Genomic DNA, 27158 nt, shown 5'->3' on the forward strand with positions numbered 1-27158 from the left:
TACATTCAGTATTACACTTATACGCTAAAAACTATTGTGTAAAAGCTGGAAAAAAGACATTTGCATAATGCCCAGGAAGCACCACTCAGATAACTTAATAATTGTAAAGGACTGCACATCTCCATGAAAACATGTAATGATCACATCTCAGAGGGACAAGATGACAGGACACAGCTTCTGTGAATGCATGACAGATTTCAGAGCTCTCCATACTCAAGACCTTCTTCAAACGCCAGCCTGAATCTCAAGGAGTCTCTGAGACCTCTCACTTCCAGGTTACAGGAAACAGAGGATAAAAGAACAATGTGAAAAGACCCATAAGGAAGCAATCAGACAGCTCTTATAAGACAGCTGCCCTTACCTCTTAAGCATTTACTGTCATGGTGAAGAGAAAGAGAGGGAGGGAGTGTAAGATAACCAGCTCAATTCATGTCCTAAGGGAGGCCATAAAAGACACGTGGGTTGGGTCAGGGAAATGTAAAACATATATGGATATTTGATGTTAGTGTGTTACCATTATGTTTAGGGGCAAAGACCTGATGTGATTGAGCAAAAGCTATGGTGTGTTAATGAGGCATGGCTGAGGTATTTTTGGATGGGCTGTTAGATCACTCCTGCTGAAATCAAGTCACTCATCTTCCCCAGCCTTCACTGCAGCTCCTCTCCTCTCTTCACCTCTCTTCCCTGCCCTCCCTCCAGTTTCTGGACATCCTATTCCACTGTCACCCTGACTTGCCTCTAGGTTGAGATAAACTATCCCCATAGCTGCCACATGGTGATTTGGGGCTGTGTGGAGAGGAGGGAATGGCTTAATCCAGGATAGCATACGGGGTGGGGATGATCAGAACAAAACCCCCAAGCTGGTCCTTATTCACTCATGGCATTTGCCTCAGAAAAGGGCCTCACTGTCTCATGAGAGTCATCAATTCCTCTTCCCCAGCACCTATACAAACCAGCAGAGTCCTGTCTTAGGGCTCTCAAACTCCATCCACCCTGGTGCAGGCTGCCATCATCCCTACCCGTGGAGACTGGCAGCATCCTCTCAAGCAACCAACCAGATCCATCTCGTCTGTCTGGATCCTGTTAACAGACTTCTTACCTCTGAATTTGGCTTCCACCATAGTCTCCAGCCTCCTTTCCCCTGTGCCTATAACTGCTTTTAGCTGACTTCCTCAGTCCCTCCTGCCATAGCACTTGGGCATATTCTTCATTAGCACCCCCTTCTTTAAAAGAAGTGTTTTGTTTCCTTTGGATTCAGTGCGTTGCTTCTTGAATTTCATGCCTTTCCAAATGTCTTGTTTCTAGTCCTAAAGTAATTGATGGGAATTTCCTCTAAATGTTGTGCCTGCTTGTTTGGCTGGTTGCCTGGTTGGCTGGTTCATTTGGTTTGGGTTTGTTTGTTGGTTGGCTGGTTGGTCCGTAGTTGGTTGTTGTTTGGTTAGTAAGTGGTTGTTGTTAGATTAGTAGGTAGTTGGTTGGTTGGTGGTTGTTTGGTTTGATTGGAATTTTGGCCAGCAATTTGAAATCATATACAAGAACCAAATGAAGGTTCTAGGACTGGATTGTTATAAACAAAACTGAGCAATCAGTTGAAGAGTAGACATACCTAAGAAATTGCAGTGGCCCAGTGCTGGGATTAATGGTATGTGTAACCACCAGCTGGCTCACATTTATGGTGTTGCCTCCCCTACCCTTTTCTTTCAACAGAGTCTCACTATGTATGCAGTCCAGGCTGGCCTCAAATTGAGATCCTTCTGCCTTAGTCTACTAAGTGCTGGGAGTATAGGCATGTGACACAGCATCTGGCCAATCATGGTTTTGTTTTAATTTTTTAATTTTGAGATAGGATTTTACTGTGTAGCTCTGGCTGGCCTGGAGCTCACTATATAGATCAGGCTGGCCTTGAATTCACAGCAATATTCCTGTCTGTCTCCTGAGCACTGAGATCAAAGATATGTGTCACTATACCTAGCTATTTTTAATTCAGAATTTTTGCTTATTATTTTATGTGTATGTGTATTTGCTTGTAAATATAAGCTAGAAGATGACTTTTGGTAGTTAGTATTCTCCTTCTACCATAAGTTCCAGGGATGAGCACTTCTACCCATTAGACCATGTTGTTGACCTAACAGTTGGTTTGTTCGTTCGTTCGTTTATTCTTTCCTTCCTTCCTTCCTTCCTTCCTTCCTTCCTTCCTTCCTTCCTTCCTTCCTTTCTCTCTCTCTCTTTCTCTCTTTCTCTCTCTCTTTCTTTCTTTTTTTAAATATAGGGTTTCTATTATATAGTCCAGATAATCCAGAACTTGCTGTGTAGATGAGGTTGGTAGTTGTTGATTTCATTATCTCTTTTTCTGCGTCAGCCCTTTATCCCAGCTGTAGTCTTTGTAGGCCTGCCTGCTATATTGCCATCTGTCTTCATCTTGAGGATACAGCCTCAGAGTGCTAGGTGTATGGCAAATAGGGCACAGGTGCATCCTGTAGTGGAGATGGTGTGCTAGTATGACACTGTATATTTCCCTTCTATGCTTAGGACAGGAGTGCTTAGTGATCTTGACACTTCAGGCTTGTGGACCTTTGCTGACCCTTTAGTGGATTAGGTTTAGGATTGAGTTTGCCTTGGAAAAGGGTCCGGTAGCCTTCTCCCTAGCAGGTCCTCTTTGGTCTCCTGTTGCATCTCCTTGCATTATTTTGGACAGTTCTTACTGTTTGCACTCTGGATTGTCTGACCACTGTGTCCATGGTCATATCTCCTCTCTTGGTTTAACCTGAAGTTTTCAGGGAGCCTCAATTTTGTTTTATATTGCTGTGGATACCTTTGTGTATTATACATTTCCCCCTTTGTTTCTTCAAGTTGGATTTTAATTCTGTTGTCCTGTGTTGAATTTTTCTTCTTTTTCTAATCTTCACCTGTATTTTAGCTTATTGTCTTTTAAATTTCATCCTGCTCTCATTTTGATGTTCCCTGTCCTTTGAAAAATGCTTAATTTTAATTTTTTAAAATAAAGGCAGTGTCTTCCTGTACATGCCTTCCCTTCCTCTCTTTCTCCTCTCTCCTCCCCCTCCCCCTTTCTCAAATGAAACCCATGTTGCTCCCATGTTTGGCATACTGTCTACTCCTGAGTCACTCCAACCCAACAGCATTTTCTAAAAAAGCTTTCTATTTTCTATAATAACTCATTTCATAGTCACGCACATACGTTATGGCATATATTTTCTTCATTCTACCTTTATTCTCCATTTTCTTTTGACTAACTAGTTAGTCCACTATATGTGTGGCTGCTGGAAGAAATGCTGAATGCCATCAGACTGGCACTAGCTGTGCAGTCACACCTGTGCAGTTGCATTTTCAGTGACCATTGTAGACTGTACCCTTGATTTGTGGGTATTTAGTAGTCTTCCACCACCCATCACTGGCTGGCTCTTCCCTGTTGCGTCCCAGGTGGTCATGATGGGGAGGAATCCCTTGCCTCCAGTTTGAACTCTGCTCTGATTGCCTGGAGAATGGCACTTTGTATTTATGCAAATATTGAAGAGGGTCCCTCTTTCTCTCTCTCTCTCTCTCTTTTTTTTTTTAGGTTTTCCTAAGACTTGTCTGGCCTCAAGCTCTCTATCCTGCTTCAGCCCACTAAGTGCTAGAGTTCCAAGCCTATACTATCACTTACAGATACAGAAGTTTTTGATTTTAGAGAAGTCTCCCCCCCCCCTTTGTTGCTTGTTCTTTTGTTGTTATATTTTAAGAAGTTGTTGCCAAACCCAAGGTCAAGATGATACAGTCCTATGGACTTCTGAAGCTTTATTGTTTTAGGTCTTATATTTGCTCTGACTGTTTGGAGTTATTTTCTTATCTGGTGTGACATAAAGTCCATGGGTATTCAGTTGTCACAGCTCTCTGGCAGCAGTCTCAAGTGCAGGTGTCCCAGTGAAAGTGCCTTGTAGGAAGAATTTGTTGTCTTGACTCTTTTGGAGTTTTTTGTTTGTTTGCTATGTTTTGGTACAGGGTCTCCTTGTGGCTCAGCTGGGCTCTCAACTGATGATACTTGGCTCCACCACTTCTGAGTGACACAGCATCAGGCTCTCAGTAGAGTTTTTTTTTTTTGGGTGGTGGTGGTGGTGAGACAGGTCTATAGCTCAGGCTGGTCTAAAATTCATCATGTAGCTCAGGGTGGCCTTGGACTGCTGATCCTCCTGCTTTGCTTTAAGTGCTAGGATTAGTGGTTGAACTTCTGCAACAGTCAAAACATACAAAAGTAAGTCTACACCCATCACTTCTGAACCCTTCTCAGCATAGACACTTGAGTCAGGTCTTTGCACATCTCTTTTTAAGGTTTGAAATAACATTGATGTCATTAGACCTAGGGATATACCCCTCTCCCATTTTCCCTTTTAATCATGTCTGCTTTATGAAACTCTTTCCAGCAAAGGGAATCTGGGAATGCTGTTGGTTTCTGTTCATGCTTTCGAGTGGACAGGTAGAACCCAGGGTTGTGAAGGCGGTTAAGTGCGCACATGCTCAGCACCTGTGAAGCTGTGGGTTCTATCTCCAGCATCAAACCAGACCAAACCAAGCTTGCAAACAGCCTCCCATTAAAGACACCCTGTCAAGCTAGGTTTGGTGGTACACACTTTTAGTTCCAGCTCTTGGGAAACAGAGGCATGCAGGTCTCTGTGGGTTCAAGGCCAGCTCAGTCTCCATAGAGAGACCCTTTCTTAAACAACCAACAATAATAAAAACATATCAAGGGCTGTAGAGATGGCTGGGGATTGAGTACATATTGTACCCAGGACTCACAACTACCTGTAACTAGCTCAGGTCTGATACTTATGACATCTGCAGGCACTGCATGCATGTGCACAAACACATATACAGACACCAGCATACATAAAATCAAAAAAGAAATACATCTTTTTTTTAAAAAAAGATTTGTTTATTATATATATATAGGCTCCTGCAGGTCAGAAGAGAGCACTAGATAGATCCCATTACAGATGGTTGTGAACCATCATGTGGTTGCTGGGAATTGAACTCAGGTCCTCTGGAAAACTAGCTAGTGTTCTTAACAACTGAGCCATCTCTCCAGCCTGGAAAATAAATATTAAGCGATTCATCAGACTTTTCTAGTTGGCTGTCAGTGGGTGAATGATAAAGCTGACTGATACTAAGTGCTGGCCTGTGGGTGCTTCTCTCTCTCTCTCTCTCTCTCTCTCTCTCTCTCTCTCTGTGTGTGTGTGTTGTGTGTGTGTGCATGTGCATGTGTGCGTGCATGCTGATTTTACCTTTACAACCATATTAAGGTTGTGAGGATACTAGGGCATCCTAGTCCCAGTTACAAGCTTGAAAGTGACAGTGACTGAACAAGCCAGAGCAGGTATGGTTTAGTGCAGCCTGCTGTGCAGGTGATTGAGGAAGGCTGGAATGGGAAACTTCTTTGTGCTCTTGGGAACCATCAAGACAAAGTCATGTTTACAGAATGTAATTTAGCTATATGAAAACAGCATTCAGAGGGAAAGATGATATTAGGGCTTCCAGTGGTGTGTGTGTGTAGGGAGGGAGAAGAGAAGTTAAGAGTATTTTTAGTTCGCATAGGTTATTTTTTCACAGGAACGTGTGTTACTTTATACTACAGAATAAGGGTTCTGCCCTCCAGTGAATGTCTGGGTGATGAGTGGATACTGGTAGTGAGAGTCTGTTTAGGTGTGGCTATATAGAGGGAGATATACTCCCCATGTGGGAGATGGAGGGAGGCCTATCCTCATCCCTTTCTTTGGAATTTTCTAAAGCACAGCCAGACCTGGTAGATTAAAGCCAACTGAATCCAAGTTTAGCCCGCCAGAGATGACCACTCAGATTCAGTTTATAGTCAACTGAAAGCCTTTAATCCAAGCTGGCTAAGAGTACACTTAGGTATTCAGGACCCAAGTGTAATGCTGTGAATGTTTAGAGTAAGAGATTTTTAAAATCCTGGTATCTCACTTAGCATTTGCAGGGAGCGGTTTGTACAAGCAAGCAGTTTTAACAGAAGCTAAGATAAGAAGTTAGCTGAAGGAGAGGGTTTGCATAAGCAGACAACTTAACAGAAACTAAGATCAGTTAGCTGGGGCATCTTGACCTTAGATTCCTAGAATAGAGTTGGATAATTTTCATTGGGGTTCTCAATCAACATATCAGATTTTAGTTAAACCTAAAGTGGCCTTAGCAAGAATACAAGATGGTAGAACCTCAGTACAGTTTTGCCTTGTTACATTCCCTAGTAGTTCTATAGGCATGAAGCAAATTATTGACTTGTTCTATTCTGGAGTTGAGGGGGACATAGTTGATCCTAAGCACCAACTTAACTGAGTTTATTCTGTTTGATGTAGTTGGCCATGCAGTTGAAGATGCAGGGTCCCTGTTAGCCTGATGAGTATAAGAATTAATGGTCTAGCTAATGCTGATAGTAAGATGGTCAGCCATGGGGACCAGGTAAACAGAGACTAACACCAATTATCTGATCTGTGTCTTCTCTTCTCCTCCTCTTCCTCCTCTTCTTCCTCCTCCTCCTTTCCCTGTTCCTTGAGGTTTTCTCTGACCATAGCAAGATTTTCCCTAATTATCCCTGATTGGTTGGCATAGACACAGCAAATTTCTTCTAAGGCCATTCAAAATCCTCTCTGTTTCATAAAAAGGAGGTATGAGCCTCCTTTAGTTCTGTAGGACAACCTCTGTGAGAGAGTCAACATAGCTGTCCAGTCTGAAAAGAGAATTCTCTAAATGGCCTAAGCCTACATCTATCTGGGAACTGAGTCTCTATAAAGTTTTGGTTTCCACCGTCTTTGTTAGTCCTGTGTGGCCAGTACTTGTTTTGCTTAGTCCATCTTACCTGGGTGATCTAAGCTGGGCTTCAGCAGGGCTACTAAGACTTGGAGAGGTCCTACTGGTTCTAGGGCCTGGGTGGCCAAATTAGTCACTCAGTTACCTCTGGCTTCTGGCGTATCTGCTTTTTGGTGTTCTTTGCAGTGAACAACAGCCACCCTCTTAGGTAACCAGCTAGCTAACAATAGGGCTAAGATTTCTTCTGTTTTTGATTTCTTTTCCTACTTGGGTTAGCACATCCTCTTTCCTTGTGTAGAGTCCCATGGACATGAGCCGTGGCAAAAGCATATTGTCTATCAGTATATATGGTAAAATGGGCCCCAATTCTAGTCCCAATTCTAGTAGCCTGCAGTATCCAACTGTCCTCAGAAAAATCTCATACCTTTTTTTTCCCCCCAATGTTAAAACAGGATTTGCTGGATGCTGAAATACAGTCATGGTAAATCTTCTTCTAGGTTGTAGCCTAGGTATGTGATCTAAGCGACTTCACAGCTGAGCCTTCTTGACTCACACTCTGTACCACAGAGCTTAGAGGGTTTTTTAAAGGGCTTCTGTCACCTGTCTACCTTTGTCCTCAGTGTTTGAAGGCATGAGGAGGTTATCTAAATATCAGAGAACTTTTGTCTGAATTCCAACAGATCTGCTCTCAGGGTTTCATCAAACAATGTTTATGAGTTTTTGAACCCTTTCTCCTGGTCTATTTCCCTTATTTCCTCTTGTCTCTTTCCCTAAGGGCAGCAATCAGCACATGACAGTCTTTCCCTGTCTGTCTTCAGCTGAATATTGGCTGTTGTAACCTTTCTGAGCAATTTCCAAAAGTTGAAATCTATTCATCCCTTCAGATCTCTCTTATTTTTTTTTTTAAGAAAATGATTTATTTTTATTTTATGTGCATTGGTGTTTTACCTGCATGTATGTCTTTATGAAGGTGTCAAAACACTTGGATCTGGAGTACAGACAGTTGTGAGCCTGCCATGTGAGTGCTGGGAATTGAACCATGTCCTCTGGAAGAGTAGCCAGTGCTCTTAACTGCTAAGCCATCTCTCCAACCCACAAACCTCTCTTATTTCTGGAGCTTTTTTCTATGTCTGGAGCCAACTGATGACAAAGGCCATATTAGTGATTTGCTGGGTTTTGGTGGCATCTGGGTCTCTGGGAATAAATACCCCACTAGTATCACAGAGAAAAACCCAGCAGGTGATTCATCAGGTCCTTGAGTAACCTGACTTACTTAGGGTAAATTGGTAGGTTTTCTGTCTGCTGCCTTTAATCTTCCCAATATTTGGCAAAAATGTATCTAACCTCTTCTTACCTTAAAACAGGCTGATAAGGGACTGCAGCTTCTCTGAAGAAATGGAAGGTTTTGGATCTTCCAATTATACAAATCACTGGTTGATAAGGAAACATCATAAACAATGAACAAAGAAACAGTTAAACTTCCACTTCCTCTTTCCTGCCTGCTTGGGGGAACTGCTTCCCCCTTCCCAAGTGAAATTAGCTGCTTAGAGCAAGCAGGGGGAAGGAGCAGAAAGAGAGAGAGGGAGAGGGAGAAAGAGAGAAAAAACTATTTCCTCCTTCCTACATGTGTTCTGCTTAGAAGGCAGCCTTCCTACCTCCTCCTGAGAGAGGCTGGGCCCTTCCCCATCTCCATACAGGGAACAAGACCAGGATCCTAGGACCTTGAAGAGTCAAGGGACTAAACAAGCCAAAGGCTAGTACTCCAGAGCAGAAGGACGGAGAAGATCAATTTCCTCTGTCAGGCGAGGTTTTGGGATTCTTTGGGTGACTTGGACAAGGCAAAAAGATTCTGGTCCTCAACAAGAGGGCACAGATCTTAAGCTGGGGTTGTGGGAGTGTGGAGTGTGGGGTACATCTCACACCAGAGAAAGCCATTTGTTACAGGGAAACTGATGGGTTGCTCAGAGCACCAGTGTAGCTATAGCAACAGCAGCAGCTGGTTGCCAGCAGGAAGTGGATGATCAGGGTGCTGCAGCAGCTCCACTCTTGGGTTCACTCTCCCTTCTAGTTTAGATCTGCTTTTCCCCCCAAACAATAGAGCTGGCAGACACACACACACACACACACACAGACATAGTCATACAAAGAGATACATAGTAAAGACAACCAAGGTTGATCACCACATATTCATATACCTGAGCACACCAGGGGAGTCTGCTGATGTCTCACATGGATCCTGGACATAGAATCTAAGGTTGTTTCTTACTTCTCCTCTTGTGTTCTAATCAGATGGTGCCACTTACAGACCAAAGCTGCTTCTGGAGGTGTTCAGACCAAATGACTTTATTTACTGTTTTCTTATCTTTTTTTTTTATTGTTTTTATTTTTCTTCCTGTTTCTGGGTATTAGCCCAGTGTCCCTGGAGCACTTGACGGTCAGTCAGGATTTTTCTAGGGCCCTGGGACATTTCACGTTGCCCCCTATGAGTCTTCTCTGGCCAGTGTACTCTGTTGCTCCTTGGGTTACTGCTGCCTCTATGTGTTGAGGGAGGCATGTCTAATCTCTGGAAATCTCGCTAGGGCCTCCAAAATATTAAGGGGATCCCAGGAGAGATGACCACTCAAGACACAGTTTATAGCCAAATGGAAGTCTTTATTCCAGCTAGCGGGGATTGCACTCAGTTATTCAGGACCCAAATTTTTAGAGTTAGTGTAAGCATTGCAGCTCGGATGAAAGGCATCCTGGCAGACTAGAGTAGAGGAATACCATAAACTCACTGTAAGTGTAGCAGCTTACAGCTCTGCGCAAGGGAAAGGTTCCCCAATGCAAATGAAACAACTCTGCTTTGTCAGGAGAGTTTCTCCAGTGAAGTTGTTAGAGCTCTGTTCCATTCTGCTCCAAAGAAGTGTTACAGCTCTGCTCATGTCCAGTGAAGTGTTACAGTTCTTCTCTGCTAGGGGGAAGTTTCCCCAGCAAAAGTGGTATAGTTCTATTCCACACTGCTCTGCACCAGCTCCACTGAAAGTTGTTACTGTTGGGCCCCACTGCTGCGAAAATGTCACACTGTACAACAAGCCTTACTCAAGAGATTTATTGGAAAGGAAGAATCCAGAGTGTGAAGCAGTAGCAAACTGAACAGGGTACAGAGCTTATTTAGGGTTTCTTGGGGGAGGGGGTGAGTTTTTCAGTGTGGCTTGGGATTGGTGGCTTTTTGTGGTCTGATTCTGGGGTAAGCTGAGGAATTGGTGGGATTCTATCCTTGGTGATTGATGGGATTTCAAGCCCTGGTCCTGAGGCCAAGTCAGTGGCAGGATAGTTTTCTTTGACCCTTTTCACCCTACAGTAAGTGCTGAGAATCCTTTCTCCCAAGACTGGGTTTTTTCTGTGTAGCTCTGGCTGTCCTGAATCTTACTCTGTAGACTAGATTGATTTTGAATTCAGAGATCCACCTGCCTCTGCCTCCCAAGTGTTGGGATTAAAGAGTCTGCCATCACAGCCCAGCTGAGTAAGGGGTTTTTAAAGGCAAAAACAAAACAAAACAAAACAAAACAAAAAACAAAACAAACAAACAAACAAACAAAAAAAAAACCCCACATCCTTGTATCTTTCTCAGCAGCTGCAGGGGGGAGGTTTTGTGCAAGCAGCAGTTTCACAGAAGCTAAGGTTGTCCTCCTGCTCTTGGCCTTGGATTCCTAGACTAGAGCTGAATAATTTTCCACAAGATTTTCCATCAAGGGAATCAGATTCTAGTTAAACCTAAAATGGCCTCAGTAAGAATACAAGATGAAGGAACCAAGCCTACAATGAGGCATGACTTGTAGAAACATAGGGTTCAAACTCTCTACTAGTGTAATAATGTGCACATTGTGTGGAACAGCTTTGCTTTGTTCCCCTTTGTTTAAACTTTTAAATTCTGTGTTGGAAATTAAATTTATCTAAGCAGTTAGTTGAAGGTTTTGATATAAATAGGATCTATTTTAGCTGAACAGTCAAACCATTTAATGTATGAATACTGTCAACTTCTCCTAGATAAATTCCTAATTAAGTCAGTGTCCATCAGTATCTGAATGAACTCAAGTAGGATATGGAGAAATAAAACAGGAAGGAGACCTAGTCAAGTATTGTTGTTTTGGAAGCAGGTTCGTAAGTAATTGTTGAATTGCATCATTCCATTTTCCTGTGCATGTACACACTTGAAAAAAGGCCAAAAGGATGTTACCTGAGAGAGTGACCACTGGCTGGACCCTAGGTGTGGCAACTAGATGAGAAGCAACTTCTCTATGCAGAAAGGTGGCTGCAAAGAAGAGAGAGCAGGGCCCCCAGTTTTCTCTGTTTGAACTCTATGGGACTTCAAAAGTAGTTTTCTTAGGAAGTCTCTGTGCTGTGCTTTTAGAGGAATGATGGAGGATCAGTAACCTAGTATGCTTCAGGCTTCTTGATCTCTAATTCTCTCTCTCTCTCTCCATTTCTTTTTTTGGTTTTTTTGAGACAGGGTTTCTCTATATTACTTTGGAGCCTGTCTTGGAACTATCTTTGTAGATCAGGCTGGACTGACCTCTGATTTTTCTAAAGTTCCCTATTTCTCTGATACTTGAACATACTTTATGAAAAATTCCAAACAGATACAGAAGTTTCAAGAGCTAAATTCACTACACCACAGCATGTTTTGGTTTATCTTTAATCCACACCTTTCCCGAGTGTTCCAAAGCTGGGTCTGTGATACTTCATGCTTTGTGAAGTATCCGTTTGCCCAGTGTAGCGTCCTTACAGGTCAGAAGACCTATTCCTTCTATCATGGTGTTTCCAGCAGTGCTTGCCATGTTGAGTGCTCAGTAAATATTTGCTTAAACTCAGCAGCTTCATTCCACAGCTTCATAGGGGACAGATTTCATACTCTCTGGACTCCATATGAATCCTTTCTACTGTGGCTGACCCACAGTACCACATGTCTTAGGATGTCCCTCTAACCGCTGGTGGTCCAGGTTTATCACTTGATGTGTGGTGTAGTTGCGCTGTATCTCTGTGTATATAATTCTCTTCCAGGAACAGTAGTAGGAAGATTTTTTTCTTCTGAACCTGTGAAAGCAAAAGTAAGGAAAGCAATTCTGCTCATAACATCCTCCCATCCCACCTCCATGCCTTTGTAATGAAAGTACAGATAGGACAAATTCAGGTTTGAGTTCCACAGCTGTTCCTTCTCTCTAGATGTAGGGGTTTTGCTTGGACCTCAGTTTCTTCCTTAGCAGCTTCACAGGGTGGCAAAGCTGACATGGGGGCTTTTTGGCTTCCTGTGGGCACTTCACAGGTACTGTGTTGTTTGCCTTTTCTTCTGTTGAGTGGAAATGTTTGCTGTGGCTGCATTGAGAGGGCCTCTGTGTAGACTAAATAGATGGTCTGTGAACACATGTGGACTTGGCCAGTTGAGCAAGAAGTCAAAGCCAGTTCTTTCCAGTATTGCTGTTGGAGGGATCCCCAAGAATCATTTGTATCTAGAGAGCTGGCATTGTCCTAGTTTCTACCCTTTCTTCCTCTCTCCAGGTGACCATTTAATCACCTGTATTATTTTATATTTTTGTTTATTTTTTCTTGAGAATTTAATGCTGTTGTTTCTGTTCACCCTGCCCCCATGTCTTCTTGCTGTTGAAGGAGCTGCTCTTCTTTCTTTCTTCTTACTACCATGAGGACTTTTTTGCAGCTTGTTAGCATCTTCATTCTGGTGCAGTTGCGCAGTTGTATGGCAGTTCTCAGTGTAGCACAGTTGATTCAGCCCTTGCCTCTTATGGACCAGACCTTCCAATGGTAGCAGTGGTAACAGAGTGCCACCCTCCTCTTCTGTTACTCAGGGTGTTTGTGCCTGGGGTCCCTGCTGGATGGAAGGGAAGTGAATGCAATCTTGCTGAATGTTGCTATATGCAGTCTTGTTCCCACAGCCTAGCCCTCAGTATTCTCTACTTAATAATTGTTGTTGTTGTTAATCTGATGGTGAAGGTGGTATTTTAGTTAAACTTTCTTTTTCTCTTGTGTTTAAGAGCCATTTATATTTCTCTTTCTGTGAAAAGTTTGTTCATATTTTGCCTGTCTTTCTATTGGATTGTTAGTCTGTTCTTTTTTTGTCCATTGTCTTGTTAGACAGCCCAGGATTATGTAGCTCAGGATGATCTTAAAGATACAATCCTCCTGCCTACCTAGTGCTGGAATTGGAGAATGTACCATAATGCCTGGGTTTCCCAGACTGTTCTTATGTTTAGAAACTTTTTATAGATATGAGATGTTAGTTAGCCCTTTATGGTTTGGTGTAACAGTTCCTAAGGCATTGGGGTCACCAAGAAGAATAGAATCATCAGGAGTTGGTGTGGTCAGGGAGACAGCTTTAGGATGGAGGTCAGTATACTTGTAGAGCAGACAGCATCTATTCTGCCTATGAGGGTGGGTGTTCTGGAAAAGCTTCCCTCAGAGACAGTGCCATCTACCTCTGGTCTGAAATGTAATAGGTTTTCATTGGTGGAAAGTGGAGCTGAAGATTCATAGTCTAGGGAGGTTCTCTTTAAGAGAACAGGGGTCGGGGTAGGTGGGCTAGAGAAGAAAGAAGGATGGGGAAAGCCAGCAACCCATGTTAGACCGCCTTTAAAGTGTAGGTAGGTCTGACTGGGTGTGGCTTCTCAGATATGATGGTTATTGGGAACCTCCAGGGAGCCTTAAACATTGCCTCCTTAGGTCCCTGCCTACTTGATTCTGATTTCTCAGAAGGGCTGGAATGGGGAGCGATGAGGCCAGAGGCTAGTGTTTCTCAAACCTGCCTGCCAGGTAGTTCTAGTGGTGTCTACATTTGAGAGGCGCTGGGTGAGAGAATCTGGCAGCATGAGAGATGGGGAGAGCCTGGAAGAAGTCTGATTCTTAAATTTATGTAAGTGGATTCTCATCAGAACTGCTTGTTCCCAGGCAGGTTGGGAAAGTCCTATATTCTTATGGGTGCCTGTGAGGCCAATTCAGGTGGTCTGGAGTATACTTTGATCCCGTTTTTCTTGTGCATAGCATTGGAACTGGAACCCTGGGACCTCTCCCCTGCGGAGCAGTTGCTTTTATCACTGAATTATATTTCCAGCCCATATGTCATATGGGCATAGAGACAGTAATTTAAACTGGACACGGGTGCATGTCTAGAATCCTAGTATTTGGGAGGCAGAGGCAACAGGATTGGGAGTTCAAGGCAACAGCTTCAGTTACATAGTGATTTGAGGCCAATCTGAGTTATATAGATTCATACTTCAAAAAACAAGACAAAAAGAAGGAAGGAAGAGAGAGTGGGAGGGGAGGGGGATTGATTGAGATTGATCAAAATTTAAGCTCTAACTGGCCATCTGAACTCAGGAAGAGGGACAGAATCAGTGGTACTTGGTAGCCACTTAAAAATGGGGCTATTTCTTTTATTTAAAAAAATTGAAAACTGTTAACATTTATTTGTGTACATGAGTGTGTGTTTGCTATGGAGGGTGGGTGATGTGCCACAGCATACATGTGGTCAGAGGACAACTTGTGGGACTCAGTTCTCTTCTTCCACCATGTTAGTCTTAGAGATTGAACTCAGGTTTTCAGGCTTGGCAGCAAGGGCCTTCATCTGCTGAACTATCTCACTGGCTCTGATACTTCTTTTAGTGTTGATGCCATTGATAGTAGACACAGGAAATGCAAGGGTAAGAGGGAGTGACATGGCATAGGTCAGTGAATAGAATTGCTTGAGATGAAGTATATTTCATGTGTTGCAGCTTGAACTGTTTGAACACCAGCATTCAGTACTAGGTAGAGTAGACAGTAACCTTTATATGACAGAAATGCGTCTGATTGCTCATTTATTTCAGGGTCTTGGTGTGACTGCAAAAGAACTAAGCATTATGTCTCTGTTCAAGTCAGAAATGAGGGAGTGTTGAAGCTACTTGTATTCCCTTATGCCAGAGACAACCCAGTCAGTCATCTTCCTATGCCAGATCTGTGTCTTTGACTAGGATCAAGGAAGTGAGCATTGTGGTGACGTCCCTTGTAACATCACTGTGCCATAGGATCTTGTTAAAAGTGCCAGGAGAGAATCTGCTTGGCTGTGCTGGTGGGTATTTGCTGTGAACTCCAGGTGAACAGGCTTTAGAACAGCTCTTGGGGATTTGGGTGTAACCTCTTGTGGTTCTTTTCTGGCTCAGTCCTTCCTCACATTAGTGAAGACAGGAATGAGGCATCTCCCCCGTTCTTAGTGCATACTTCTATAATGCGGGGGGGGGGGGTGTTTGAGGATATTTTTGATATTGGTGCTGTTGGAGAGAAACCAGGGTGATTGAAATTGGTTCTCTTTAGTAAGAAAATAAAGCTGTTGACACTTTCTCCAAGCTGGTAATTTAGAGGTCTTTAGGAAGAAAAGAAACATCCATGTAGTGTTCCCTTTATTACATTGACAGTGCCAGATGTGGGTCCTGGCTCTGTGGAGTTGAGAATTCTCAAGGATGGTGGGTGCCTTTGTGTGCTTTTGTCTACACTGTCTTGCTGTGAGACACTCAGTGTAGAGCATTGTGTGTCCCTAGTTGTACATCTCCTTAGTGTCTTGACGATGAGACTATGATGAGAACAGATAAAGCAGAGTGCACATGAATTTGCTTATGGTGTTGGAGCAGAGGAGGGAGTAACCTGTACCCACTTAATCTAAATTGGGACATTGTGGATGTGCATGTTTGCGTAGGGGTATGTGTAGTTAGTATGTGGGAACCAGGGGCAACCTTGAATATTGTGCTTCAGGCATCCCACCTTGTTTTTTGATACTGGGTCTCATTAGGATGTCAGGGTAGGGGGTGGGGTGCTGTGTATCCACAGATTAGGCTAATTTGGCTGAGCCCTGGTGATCCACTAATCTCTACTTTCCTGTGTTTTGATTACAAATGTGATTGCAAGATTTGTGACTTTGTAATCACGCCAAAAATGTGATTACCAAAAAAAAAAAAAAAAAAAAAAAAAAAGTCAGTTTTGTCTTTATAGGCTCTGTGAATTGAACTTGGGTCCAGCACTTTATTGACTGGACATTATCTCTAGTAACTTCTCTTCCATTCTTCCCTTGCCTGATCCATATTTTTTTTTTTTTACTTTTAATTATGTATATGTGTGTGTGGATATGTGCATGTGAGTGAGGAGTCGGTGGAGGCAAGAGGCATCAGATCTTCCAGGTAGTTGTAAGCTGCCTGATGTGTGTACTGAGAACTGAACTCTTGTCCTCTCCAAGACCAGCAGCACTGCTCGTAAGTTCTGAGCCTCTCTCTAGCGCCTTGTCTAATATTTTTAAATGTTTCAGAGTCTCTACTTCCTAATGTGGGGCCATGTGACCTATATGACAATGGTCAAGCTCCTATTGGGCTCTGTCTATCCATTAAGGAACAACCATGGGTATTTCAGCTCCATGTCCTCTGACCTCCTCAGACCTGTCTGCAGAGGGACATTGCTCACACTACTGTGCCCTATGTCCTCACACCGCTTCGTATAACTCTTTGCTTTGTGTCTGTGTTTGAAGAAGGGAGGCAGGAAAGAGAATGTATCCTCACATGTGCCAGGACCCTCTCTGTGGCTGTCCTGATTCTCACTGGCTCTGTGGTGGGCAGGGTCTGCCAGACCAGTAGCATTTCCTTCAGTGTCTCCTGTAGCCTTCCATTGCAAAACCCAGCATGTAGTTTCAGGGTTCAGTTTTCTTGACCACTTTTAAAGTTAACTGTTTTGGACTGAGTGCTTAAAAATAACCGGTAGCATATCTGTAGTACTCAGGAGCACACATCAGGAGACAAAATGTAGTTACTGAGGAAGCTTCAAAGAAATACTGTTTTTTTTTTTTTTTTTTTTTTTTTATCTTTATCGTTTTCCGCTGCAACCCACCAGGGTCTCCTTCTGAGCATGCTTGTCCTATAAATAGAACAGCAGGTCTCTTTGGGCAGCCCAAGCTTGCAGATTGTGGTCTACTTTCTGAAAGATATTTATGTGACTGTGTGTGTTTGTCTGTGTATATGGGTGGTGGCAGGGATTGTACTTTAATTTTGCTTTTCATCTTTTGTATGTAATAGCATATTTAGAAAAAAATATATCTGTTCTTTAAAGATAATTTGAAACTTTTTTGGGTTCAGCATATTGGTTTTGCTGCCTTATTTTTATTTTAAAATTTGTACTTAGGAAAGAAATGGAAGCAATTTCTTCCCCTTCAAAGGTAAGGAAGCTGAATTGGGGTGAGGAGATATTGCTACAAATGAGCATTTTAAGGTCCACAGGAAAGGGTTTCTCTTTGTGCTCCAAGCATCCATGGACTGGTGTTGTGTACAGATGCATCTAACAAGGGTGCCATCTATGTGAACTTGGATCTGTAAAGGGTGCTCAGCATCAAAGTTTGTTACAGCTTTTCCATACTGCATATTGCTTTGTGTCCTGATCTTAGGTCCTGTTGGTAGTCCTCTGTTATGTAGTACAGGGCCTCTGTGCGAGTGACTGGCTAGATGTGTGGTTTTTTGTTTTTGTTTTTTTTTTTTTTGATTGTGCCATCATGTTATGTTTCTCTTGGTATTGTTTAACTGCCTGAGAGATAGGGTGAGTGACTCCTTCAGAAGTAAGAGGTCAAGGTAGTAGCCACTAGAACATGAGGAAACTTACTCATCAGCAGTTTTTCTTCTGGTTTGGTCTAAGGGGACAGCTGATGTAGGTATCAGGTAGGTACCAGAGTAGAGTCTATTCTAGTGAACCTGTGTGTAAATGTGGGCACATGTATCCTGCCCAGCCCAGAAGGAGCCTCAGGAAGATGGCTTGTTTCAAGAGGAAAAGAGGAAATCTCAGGCACCATGTAATGGCCTGTATGCTCCTGGGCTGTGGGCCCTGAACTTGGCTCTGTATTTAGGGGGTGAGGGAGCTGGGGCTTGGTTTATTAATTCTCTGTCCCTCTACCTCATGTCTGATAAACAGACTTGAGGAGGCATAGTTACACAAATGTGCTGTCTTTGTATTTTGGTGTGTTTGCATGACCTGAGGTTTCTGCGTCTTGTTCACTCTGGTTTTTATATAAGGAAGTTTTAAGTATCCTAAAATGTCTAGGTGCATTATACATATACTGTTCTTTTGTTTGTTTTTTTTTTCCTTTGAGACAGGGTTTCTCTGTGTAGTTTTGTAGATCGGGCTGACCTTGAACTCAGCTTCCTGAGTGCTGAGATTAAAGGCGTGTACCCCCACCGCATGGCACATATACTGTTTTAAAAATTGCTTAAAGAGCAAACCTACATGGGGTTGCTGAGCTGTTTGCTGTAGTATAAGAAAAGTGCTGAATGTGTTCTCCTGGATACTATTTATTGTTATTATCTTTTCTTTGTAGTTCTGGGGATGGTACCCAGGGCCTTGAGCATGCTAGACAAACATTCTATATTGAGCTGTATCCTGCCTGCTTATTAGTGTTGATTGTATTAGTTACTAAGTGGTTCAGGGCATCTGGCCATCTCTTGAGGAGTATAGGACTCGTTGTCCACTAGGAGCCAAGTACATGGGGCAAATGAAGGATAGCTCTAACTTGCTGTTAACTGAGCAGGGGAAGCTCTCTGGAGAGGAAGGAATATTTCCTATAGTATAATGGATATATCAGCATCATGGGGGAGGGAATAAGTGTCAGATGCTTATATTGACCCAGAATCATGCAGAGGGCTGAGCAGAACACAGGCCTGGAGCCACACTGAAACCCAGAGCAATGGACATGGACAGTTTTGGCAACAGGATCCTGAGAAATGGCAGGAGGCCAGAGAACATTAAGGCAGGGCCAAGAGTAGCTGAAAAATACCAAATGCTGAAGCTGGAGAATGTGCTGGTTCTGTGTCCCAGTTGTCCCTAGCTGCTACTTCCTGAAGTCCTTTGAACCTCAGTTTCCCTTTTGCTAATCTGCTGGGCATAGCTAGGACACACCTTGGGTCTCTAACACAGGTACTCTGTAGTCCCTTAGAGAAAATGGTATGCCCCTTGTCCCCGCCTTGCAGCACAGAGCTTAGCCTGCATAGAGGTCAAGGTCTGTGAGAGTGAGAACCGGTCTTCTGGTAGGCTGCATAGCCTTTAGAAGCACACGTTACTCCTCGGTTATGACAGGGTGTTTCAGGGCCATGGGCACCTCAGAAATGCAAGCTCACAGTGTGCCTCTGTGCTTTCAGACCATCCTCAAAGAGGGCATGCTGACCAAGCAGAACAACTCATTCCAGCGATCCAAAAGGAGGTACTTTAAACTTCGAGGACGGACACTGTACTATGCTAAAACTGCAAAGGTAAGGCGCTGTGAGAGAATCAAACTCAGGAGCCACCATGTAGGGACTGATCACTCAAGCACAGGATGAATACTTACAAATCAGTTATTTCTAGCTGGGCTTTTTGTTTTATTTGTTTTGTTGTTTGTGTTTTTGTTTATTTTGGTCTTGTTGGAATTGAACCAAGGACCTTAGATGAGCTAGGCAGAGTCTACCACTGAACTACAGTCCCATCTTCTCTCCTTGTAATACTAGGTGTCAGGGTTTATTTGTCACTAGGCATGCTTTATTTCTTGAAAAGTTATTTTTGTTCACTTTTCTCCTTCTCTAAAAATGGAAGAGTGGTTACAGAAATACCTATATTACATTTAGTTTCCTTTCAGACTGACAGGCTCATGGATCTCTTATTAAGGGCTAAGAACTGCTCTGACCATTGGGCATCTTAATGTGTGAACAGAAATTCGCATGTCTTTAGCCCTGAGCTTCCCAGCAGGTGGCCCTGGGTGGTAAGTTCCTGGCTGGGTTAAGACTCAAAGCTGGACTCTCCAGGCAGGTGTTGTCAGAGGAGCAGCTGGGCCTTTGCGGCTCTGGTCCAGTGCATGTGCTCTCAGACTTCAAACTGCAGACTGCCAGTCCTAACACCTGTGCTTTTGTCTCAGTGTTGATGGCAGTTCTGAGGCTTGGGCACTAAGAAAGATCTGGAATCATTTTGCAAAACATCCCTAGAGAGTTAGTTTGCTGAAATTAGAAATGGAACAAGGCAACATGTGTAGAAAGGGTTCTGACCACAGCCATGGTTATTTCTGTCCTGTTGGTGGGGGTGGGGAAGGTTTTCTTAGTTGCTAGTCTTTTCTCCAGGGGTTTCAGATAGAGACTTCTCAGAACAGAGGAAACAGTAAGGTAAACAAGGGGAGGGGGCTGTGGCTTGGACCTTAGTGGGGAGAGGAGAGGAACACAAGGCATCCCTGGATCTGGCTGCGCCTCTCTAGGACTAAATTCCTGTGCTCTATTCCCTGATTTCCTTATGGCTGGGTTCCTCCTATTAGGGCCTGTCTCTTTCCCCTACAGTGTTTATTTTAGTTGGAACTTTTCTCCTAAATGTGCTCACTGGAGAAATCAAAACCAGAGACACCCTCTGACTCTGCACCCTGACTGGCTCTCACATTTAAAAGGGAAGCACTTGTATTATTGCTACAAAAAACAAGTATAGAAAGAAATGTCAGCATTGCTGTTATAAGGTACACATTGATGAACTCTGTGGATTGAAGGTCACAAGCCACCTGTGATCCATGCTCTTTGGAAGAGGCAGGCAGATGTTGAGGTTTCAAGGAACCTGGGCTTTTAGGGGTGGGTAGGGAGAGTGGTGGGTAGCACAACCAGTGCTTGGAATAAACCTGCCCTGGCTTGCCTGAGATCTTCTGTTTGTATCTCTCTCTAGTCAATCATATTTGATGAGGTAGACCTGACTGATGCCAGCGTGGCAGAATCCAGCACCAAAAATGTCAACAACAGTTTCACGGTAAGATTCTAAGCCACACCCTTCTCTAAGGTTGCTTTTCTTTCTCATTGGGACGTGGCATGAAGTAGTTCAGACTTTCTCATCCCCTTCCTGATTGGAGGGATTCCTGGTAAATGTTGAATTTTCATGCTGAAGGAGGTGGCTGTGGCTGGAGAATAAGAGAATTTGGTAATGTAAGCACAAAGCAAGGTCTAAATGAAAAAAAAAAATTAAGTGTTATTGCTTATATATTAACACTTTATACAGGGCGTCTTTATTTGTTTGTTTATTTGATTTTTGATGCAGGATTTCCTCTATGCAGTTTTGGCTTGCTTGGAACCAGCTGTGTAGACCAAGCTGGCCTTGAACTCACAGAGATCTGCCTGTCTCCCCCCTCCAAGTGCAGGGATTAAAGGTGTATAAAGGAGTATGCCACCATACCTGGCTTATTTTTGTGATAATTTGGGAAGTTAGATAATTGAAGAGCAAACATAATTCACCCAATTCACAACATAGAATATTAATTTTATTTCATTTTATTTTATTTTATTTTTGAGAGAGGGTTTCTCTATGTAGTCCTAGTTGTCCTGGAACTAGCTCTTATAGACTAGGCTGGCCTTGAACTCACAGAGATCTATCTAAAGGCATATACCACCATTGCCAGCTTAGAATATTAATATATTAATATTTTGATATAGTTCTTTTTTATGGTTTTTTTTTTTTTTTTTTTTTTTTGGCAAAAGTTCTAAGACCTTGGAGGTAGCCAACCATTCACTTCACTCTGGTGTCATCTTGGCTCAGGCTTTTCCTATGTCCTTTTTTAAATCAGACTGATAATTTTCTTTCACATGCTTTTGTCACTTGAAAACTTTCGTTGGTGACTTCTCACAGTTGATCTAAATAGGCACATTATTTATTTAGTGCTTTCTTTTAAGACTTTATAAAATCACAGGCTGACTTTAGCAGTATCAGTGTTTGCTCTATTGTGGCATTGGAGACAGGGTTTCCCTGTGTAGCCCTGGCTGTTCTGAAACTCACTCTGTAGGCCAGTTGGCCTCAAACTCAGTGATCCATCTGTCTATGCCTCTTGAGTGCTGAGATTAAAGGCAAAGGCTATTAGTGCCTGGTGGCACTGGAACCTTTAAAAGTATGCATTTTTATGTCTAAGCTAGCTCATATACACAGAAAGTATTTGCTCCCTAATTTCTCAGATTATTCTTTTTAGGTGTTGGTTTGGGATCATTTTAGACCTGTGGATGAATTGTTGATGCTGCTGTTGAATCCTCTATATTTTGTGTTGGTGTAATTGCTGCAGGCTTTACCTTGTGGTTATCTAACTAGCAGGGCTTTCCTCATGGCTCCCTTCATTTCCATTGTCCTCAGAGTGTTTGTACTTCTCCATTAATTTTGTTATTTACTCACTGATTGGGGAAAGGCATTTAAACCATGTAGGTGAACTGTTCTTGGATTTTTGTTTTGTTTTGCTTTCTTGAGATGTTTTCTGTAGTCCAGGCTAGTCTGCACTTTATAAGAAACCAAGACCAGTTGTGAACTACTGATCCTCTTTCATCTCCCCCCCAAAGGCTGATATTACAGGCATGCACCATATATCATTTATTTACATTTTTATTTGTTTTTTTTCTAGACAAGATTTCCACTTTTTTTTTTTGAGTAGGAATTTTTATTTTTATTTTATTTTAGTTTTTTAATTATGAAGCTGTCGGCCAATGTCTGGCATTTCTTATTGGCTAGCTCTGTCTTAATTATTAACCCATAATTACTAATATATGTATTTCTGCATGGTCTTATTTTACTGAGAACACCAGACTCATGAGTCTTCTCCTGAGATCACATCGTGACTCTGTCCTACCTTTCCCAGAATCCTCCACTTCTCCTAGTCCCAACTATGTTGCTTCCCTATTGGCCAACAGTACTTTATTCATTAACCAATAAGAGAAACATATTTACATCTTCCATCATCTCTTTTCTGTCTAAATAAAAAGGAGAGTTTTAACTTTAACATAGTAAAATATATAACAAAACAGTTATCAAGCAAGAACTATAATTATAATATTTAATTCAATAATATTTAGCAAGATTTAAAGAAAGTATTTTATCTGTCATATTTTTGTGAGTCTAAAGTTTTACATGTAACTTATTTTTTATTATAACTAAGGAAAACTGTAGCCATGACTATCTGTCTTCAACTCCATCAAAGACCACAGAAGGATATTATATATAACCCAGAATTGACAGAGACAATTCCCTGCTTGGTTACCTGAAGTTGTTCTGTAATGTTCTGTTTTCGGCCCATAGGCCATATTGTGTCTGGTAGGCTCCTCAGCAAAGCAGGAAACTTTTAAACTGCCTGCCTGTATTGGCAGTTTGTCAGTCACTTTTCTCTGTGTCCTGCAGAATGTCTGTCAGACTCTTCCATGAAGCAGAAACCCTGCAGCAATGTCCATCTTGTTTCAGCAGTCACTTTCCTGTGGGTCCTGTATGTCCATTTTTTATAGCATAGAGTCAGACAGTCCAGACAAGAGCAGTTTCTTGCCCAAATGGCTAGTCTTGCCATATTGGAAATAAACTTCATAATGAGTTTCTTTGATGTCCATCTTCCAGTGCGAGCTTATGCATATTATGTGCACATAGTACTCACAGAAGCCAGAAAAGAGTATCCGTATTTCCTGAAAGTGGAATGAAACTTCTTATAAGTTGCCTGGTGTGGTAGCTTAGGTCCTCAGAAAGAACACTACATGTTCCTAACTTCTGAGCCACCTCTCTAGCTTTTGAAAATTATTTTAATTATGTGCAAATATGTGAAGATGCTGGATGAGGCCAGAGGCATTGGGTTCTCCCTAGAGCTGGAGATCCATGTGGTTGTGAGCTGCCTGATATGGGTGCTGAGGACTGAGTGCATGAATCATGAATGTGCACATTCTCTCTCTCTCTTTCTCTCTCTCTCTCTCTCTGTGCGTGTGTGCACATTTGAAATGACATGTATGTGGTTTAGAAGTCAATTTTGAAGAGTCAGCTTTCTCCTTACATTGTGAATTCTGGGGATGGCATTCAGTTCCTCATGCTTGGTGAAACTTGACTTTACCTGTTGAGCCATCTCATTGGCTCTACATTGCAAGGTTTCAAAGTTCCAGGTGTGTGTGTGTTAAATTTACTCAGTGCATTTATTTCTGTATCAGCAAACTCAAGTATCTGCTTATTCTGTGTATCTTTTCTGTTTTGTTTTTTGTTTTTCCCCTTGGCTCTTACCCTCTGGTCTTTTGTGCTGCCGTGTCAGGTAACTTTGGTTGACATTGTATAGTAAAAGTTGTCTGGATGAGTTCAGGTTCTGGTTCTTCTGGTTCTTTTTTTTTTTTTTTCTTTTGAAACGATTTGTTCTTATGACCCCTGAAGGTAGAAAAGTTAGCAGCACATCTGTTGAAATCTAGGCTGAGGTAGAGACAGTTTGAGAATTGTCTTAGTTACTATTCTATTGCTGTGAAGAGACACCATGACCAAGGCAACTCTTTTGAAAGGAAGCATTTATTTGGGGAGCTTTTTTGCAGTTTCAGAAGCTGTCTTAGTTAGGGTTTCTTTTACTGTAAAGAGATACTATGACCATGGCAACTGTTATAAAGGAAAACATTTAAATGAGGTAGCATCTTACAGTTTTAGAGGTTCAGTCCAGTATCATCATGGTGGAACATGGCAACATTCAGGCAGACATGGTGCTGGAGAGGTAGCTGAGAGTTACCTTGCAGGCAACAGAAAGAGGATTGAAACACTGGGCAGTATCTTGATTATATATGAGACCTCAAAACCCACCTCTACAGTGACACACTTCCTCCAACAAGACCATACCTATCCCATTAAAGCCATACTTCCTAATAGTGTCATTCCCTACAAACTTAAGGGAGCCAGTTATGTTCAAGCTACTACATTCTACTCCCTGGCCCCTGTAAGCTTGTAACCATATCATAATGCAAAATGCACTTACCTACTTCAACAAAGTCACACCTCCTAACAGTGCCATGGCCTTTGAGCTATATCCTGATTCACAAGCTGAGAGACTGGGAGACAGAGACAAAGAGAGATAGCTATATGGGACAGAGAAAGAGACAGAGACAGAGCAATTTTGAGCCTTTTGAAACCATCAAGCCCACCCCTAGTAGCAACCTTCCTCCATCAAAGTACACCTACTCTCAGCATGGTCACGCCTCCTAGTTTTTCCTACCCTTTCAAACAGTCCCACTCCCTGGTGACCAGACATTCAAATATAGGAGTCTATGGGGGCCATTCTTGTTCTAACCACCACAAGGATGGTTTGACTTTTTCTCCTGGCTAGTTTTCACTTTTGATTCAATGGTGTCCACGCATGGGTCATTTCATGGGTTCCCGTGTATAACATACCATCTCTGACCAACTTCTTGGCCTCTCTGACTCCTACTTAGGAGTTAGCATTTTCCCTATGTCTTATCATTCCATTGTATTTATAACCAACTGCTGTTTGAGATTACTCATTGTAAATATGAGAAATTTGAGCTGCAGTGTTGTTGTTAATCTGTTGTAATTTAGGAGTATTGTTGTTCAAGTCCTCTTGTGACTTTGTTTCTATCTGCTTGGCCATAGACTTTGTCTTATTCTTTGGGGACTTTGTTTGGTCATTGGTTCAACAGGTGATTTTTCAGGGCTTTCTTGGGCCTCATATTTGAGGGCCAGAGGTTAGCAGGAAGAGAGAGGAGTTCTTGTTATTAAACTTGCATCCTTGTGGAGAACTGGGAAAAATACCAGAGTGAGTTCCCAGAGGAACCCGAGAATCTGCTTTAGACTGTTTCCTTCGATAGATACAGGGCCTGGATGGATAGTAAGCTGTTTCTCTCCTTCTTCTCTTCTCTGTCTTGCTTTCCCTACTCTTTTTTTTTTTTTAAATAAAAGATCATTTATGAATGTATGTATTTATTTATTTATGTGTGAGTGTTTATATGTGTGATATGTGGGTGCCTGGTTCCCATGGTGGCCAGAAGAGGGCATTGGCTTCCTTGGAACTAGATTACAGATGGTTGTGGGTGCTAGGAACAGAACTTGTGTCCTCTGCAAGAACAACAAATGCTTAAAACACTGAGCCATCTCTCCAGCCTCTCTTCTTCCTTTTCTGAGGCAGTCTCATATAGCTCAGGCTGGACTCAAACTTTCTCTAGAGATGAGAATGACCTTGAAGTCCTAATCTTCTTGCTCCTCTACTTTCCAATTGCTGGTATTTACAGTCTTGCCTCCACAGTCAGTTCTCTTCTGTTTTTTTCCTTCCACCCACCCACCTATCCACCCATCCACCCATCCACCCACCCATCCATCCATCCATCCATCCATCCATCCATCCATCCATCCTATTCTATTTTTAGAGACGGGGGTTTCTTTGTGTAGCTTTGGAGCCTGTCCTGGAACTCGCTTTGTAGACCAGGCTGGCCTTGAACTAACAGAGATCCTCCTGCCTCTGCCTCCCAAATGCTGGGATTAAAGGAATGCACCACCACTGCCTAGTTCTTCTCTGAAAACACAGAACTTTCTTGTAAAACTACACAGAGATTTTTATCAGTTTGAAACAACGAAACGTACTGTTTAAGGTTTAGACTATGAAAGCCAGAAGTCCTGTCTCAGGCTTACTAGCTGATGACCTTGAGTGAGTCATGTGCCTCTGAGCATCAGGTTTCTTATCCAAGGAATGAAGCCTTTGGGGTTGCCAGGAGTTCCAAATTAATTAGTACAATGAAGGCTTGGCAAAGTGTTAGTATCAGGATGATAGGTACATTGAGTAGTCAGTGGTGAAACACAAACAGTAAATTATTATATCATTTGGCTCCTAACTAGAACTTCCACTTTGATATCATTACATTTCTGAAATATCACAGTTTTTTATATTTGCTGAGTAACATGTAACTGAATACAATTGCTGTAGATTGTTCTCAATTTTACCAGACTCAAGGCCATATAGCCATATCATTTGACCACTTAGGTCATAGGAGCAATGTCAGTTGGCTTGAACCCTAAAGAGGAAAGACAAGTTTTACTGGAATGCTCTTGAAATAGAAAATCTTTGGAAAGAATTGTGCTCTGCCCATTTCAAGAAGTGCTATACCTCTTTGAGTAGCTCCTTGATTCTTCCTTGATAATCTGGAGGATCTATACTCTTGTCCCTCATCTTTTCTTACCCTGGAGCATGATCTTGCTCCAGCTACTGCTTTTAGAAAGTGACATATGCACAGGTGCCTGCTGGTCTTGTGTCTGGAGGGGCCTCCCTATACCATCTGGAGACTCTGTCCTTGGAGATCATGTGAAGCCTCTTCCTGCCTATGCTGTACTTAGGACACTGTCTTCTGCTCCTTCAGAGTAGCAGTCCCAAGCCTGGCTGTGCTGGAGCATTGTTTGGAACTTCAAAAGTTCCTGGCACTACCTCTAGGGACTGTGAAGCTAACTCACAAATGATGATATTTCAAAGCTGCCTATGATTTGGGGGTACGGCCAGGTTTAGGACCTCTCGTGAGATACTTTATTCAACTCATATAAGTGGAATCATCACTTTGTAATTG

The 27158-nt window shown here is 42.5% G+C and overlaps 1 protein-coding gene across 2 annotated transcripts in view; it reads left to right on the forward strand.

The window, feature by feature from the left end:
- Positions 1-27158, forward strand: part of Dgkd (diacylglycerol kinase delta) — an 83852-nt gene that overhangs the window by 6908 nt on the left and 49786 nt on the right. For both annotated transcript variants that reach the window (XM_051190740.1, XM_051190741.1), the window contains exons 2-3: positions 18990-19100; positions 20518-20598. In XM_051190740.1, the coding sequence (XP_051046697.1) occupies positions 18990-19100; positions 20518-20598 (192 nt within the window). The remainder of the gene's footprint in view (positions 1-18989; positions 19101-20517; positions 20599-27158) is intronic.

This window comes from Phodopus roborovskii, unplaced genomic scaffold (genome assembly GCF_943737965.1).
Source record: "Phodopus roborovskii unplaced genomic scaffold, PHOROB, whole genome shotgun sequence".
NCBI lineage: Eukaryota > Metazoa > Chordata > Mammalia > Rodentia > Cricetidae > Phodopus > Phodopus roborovskii.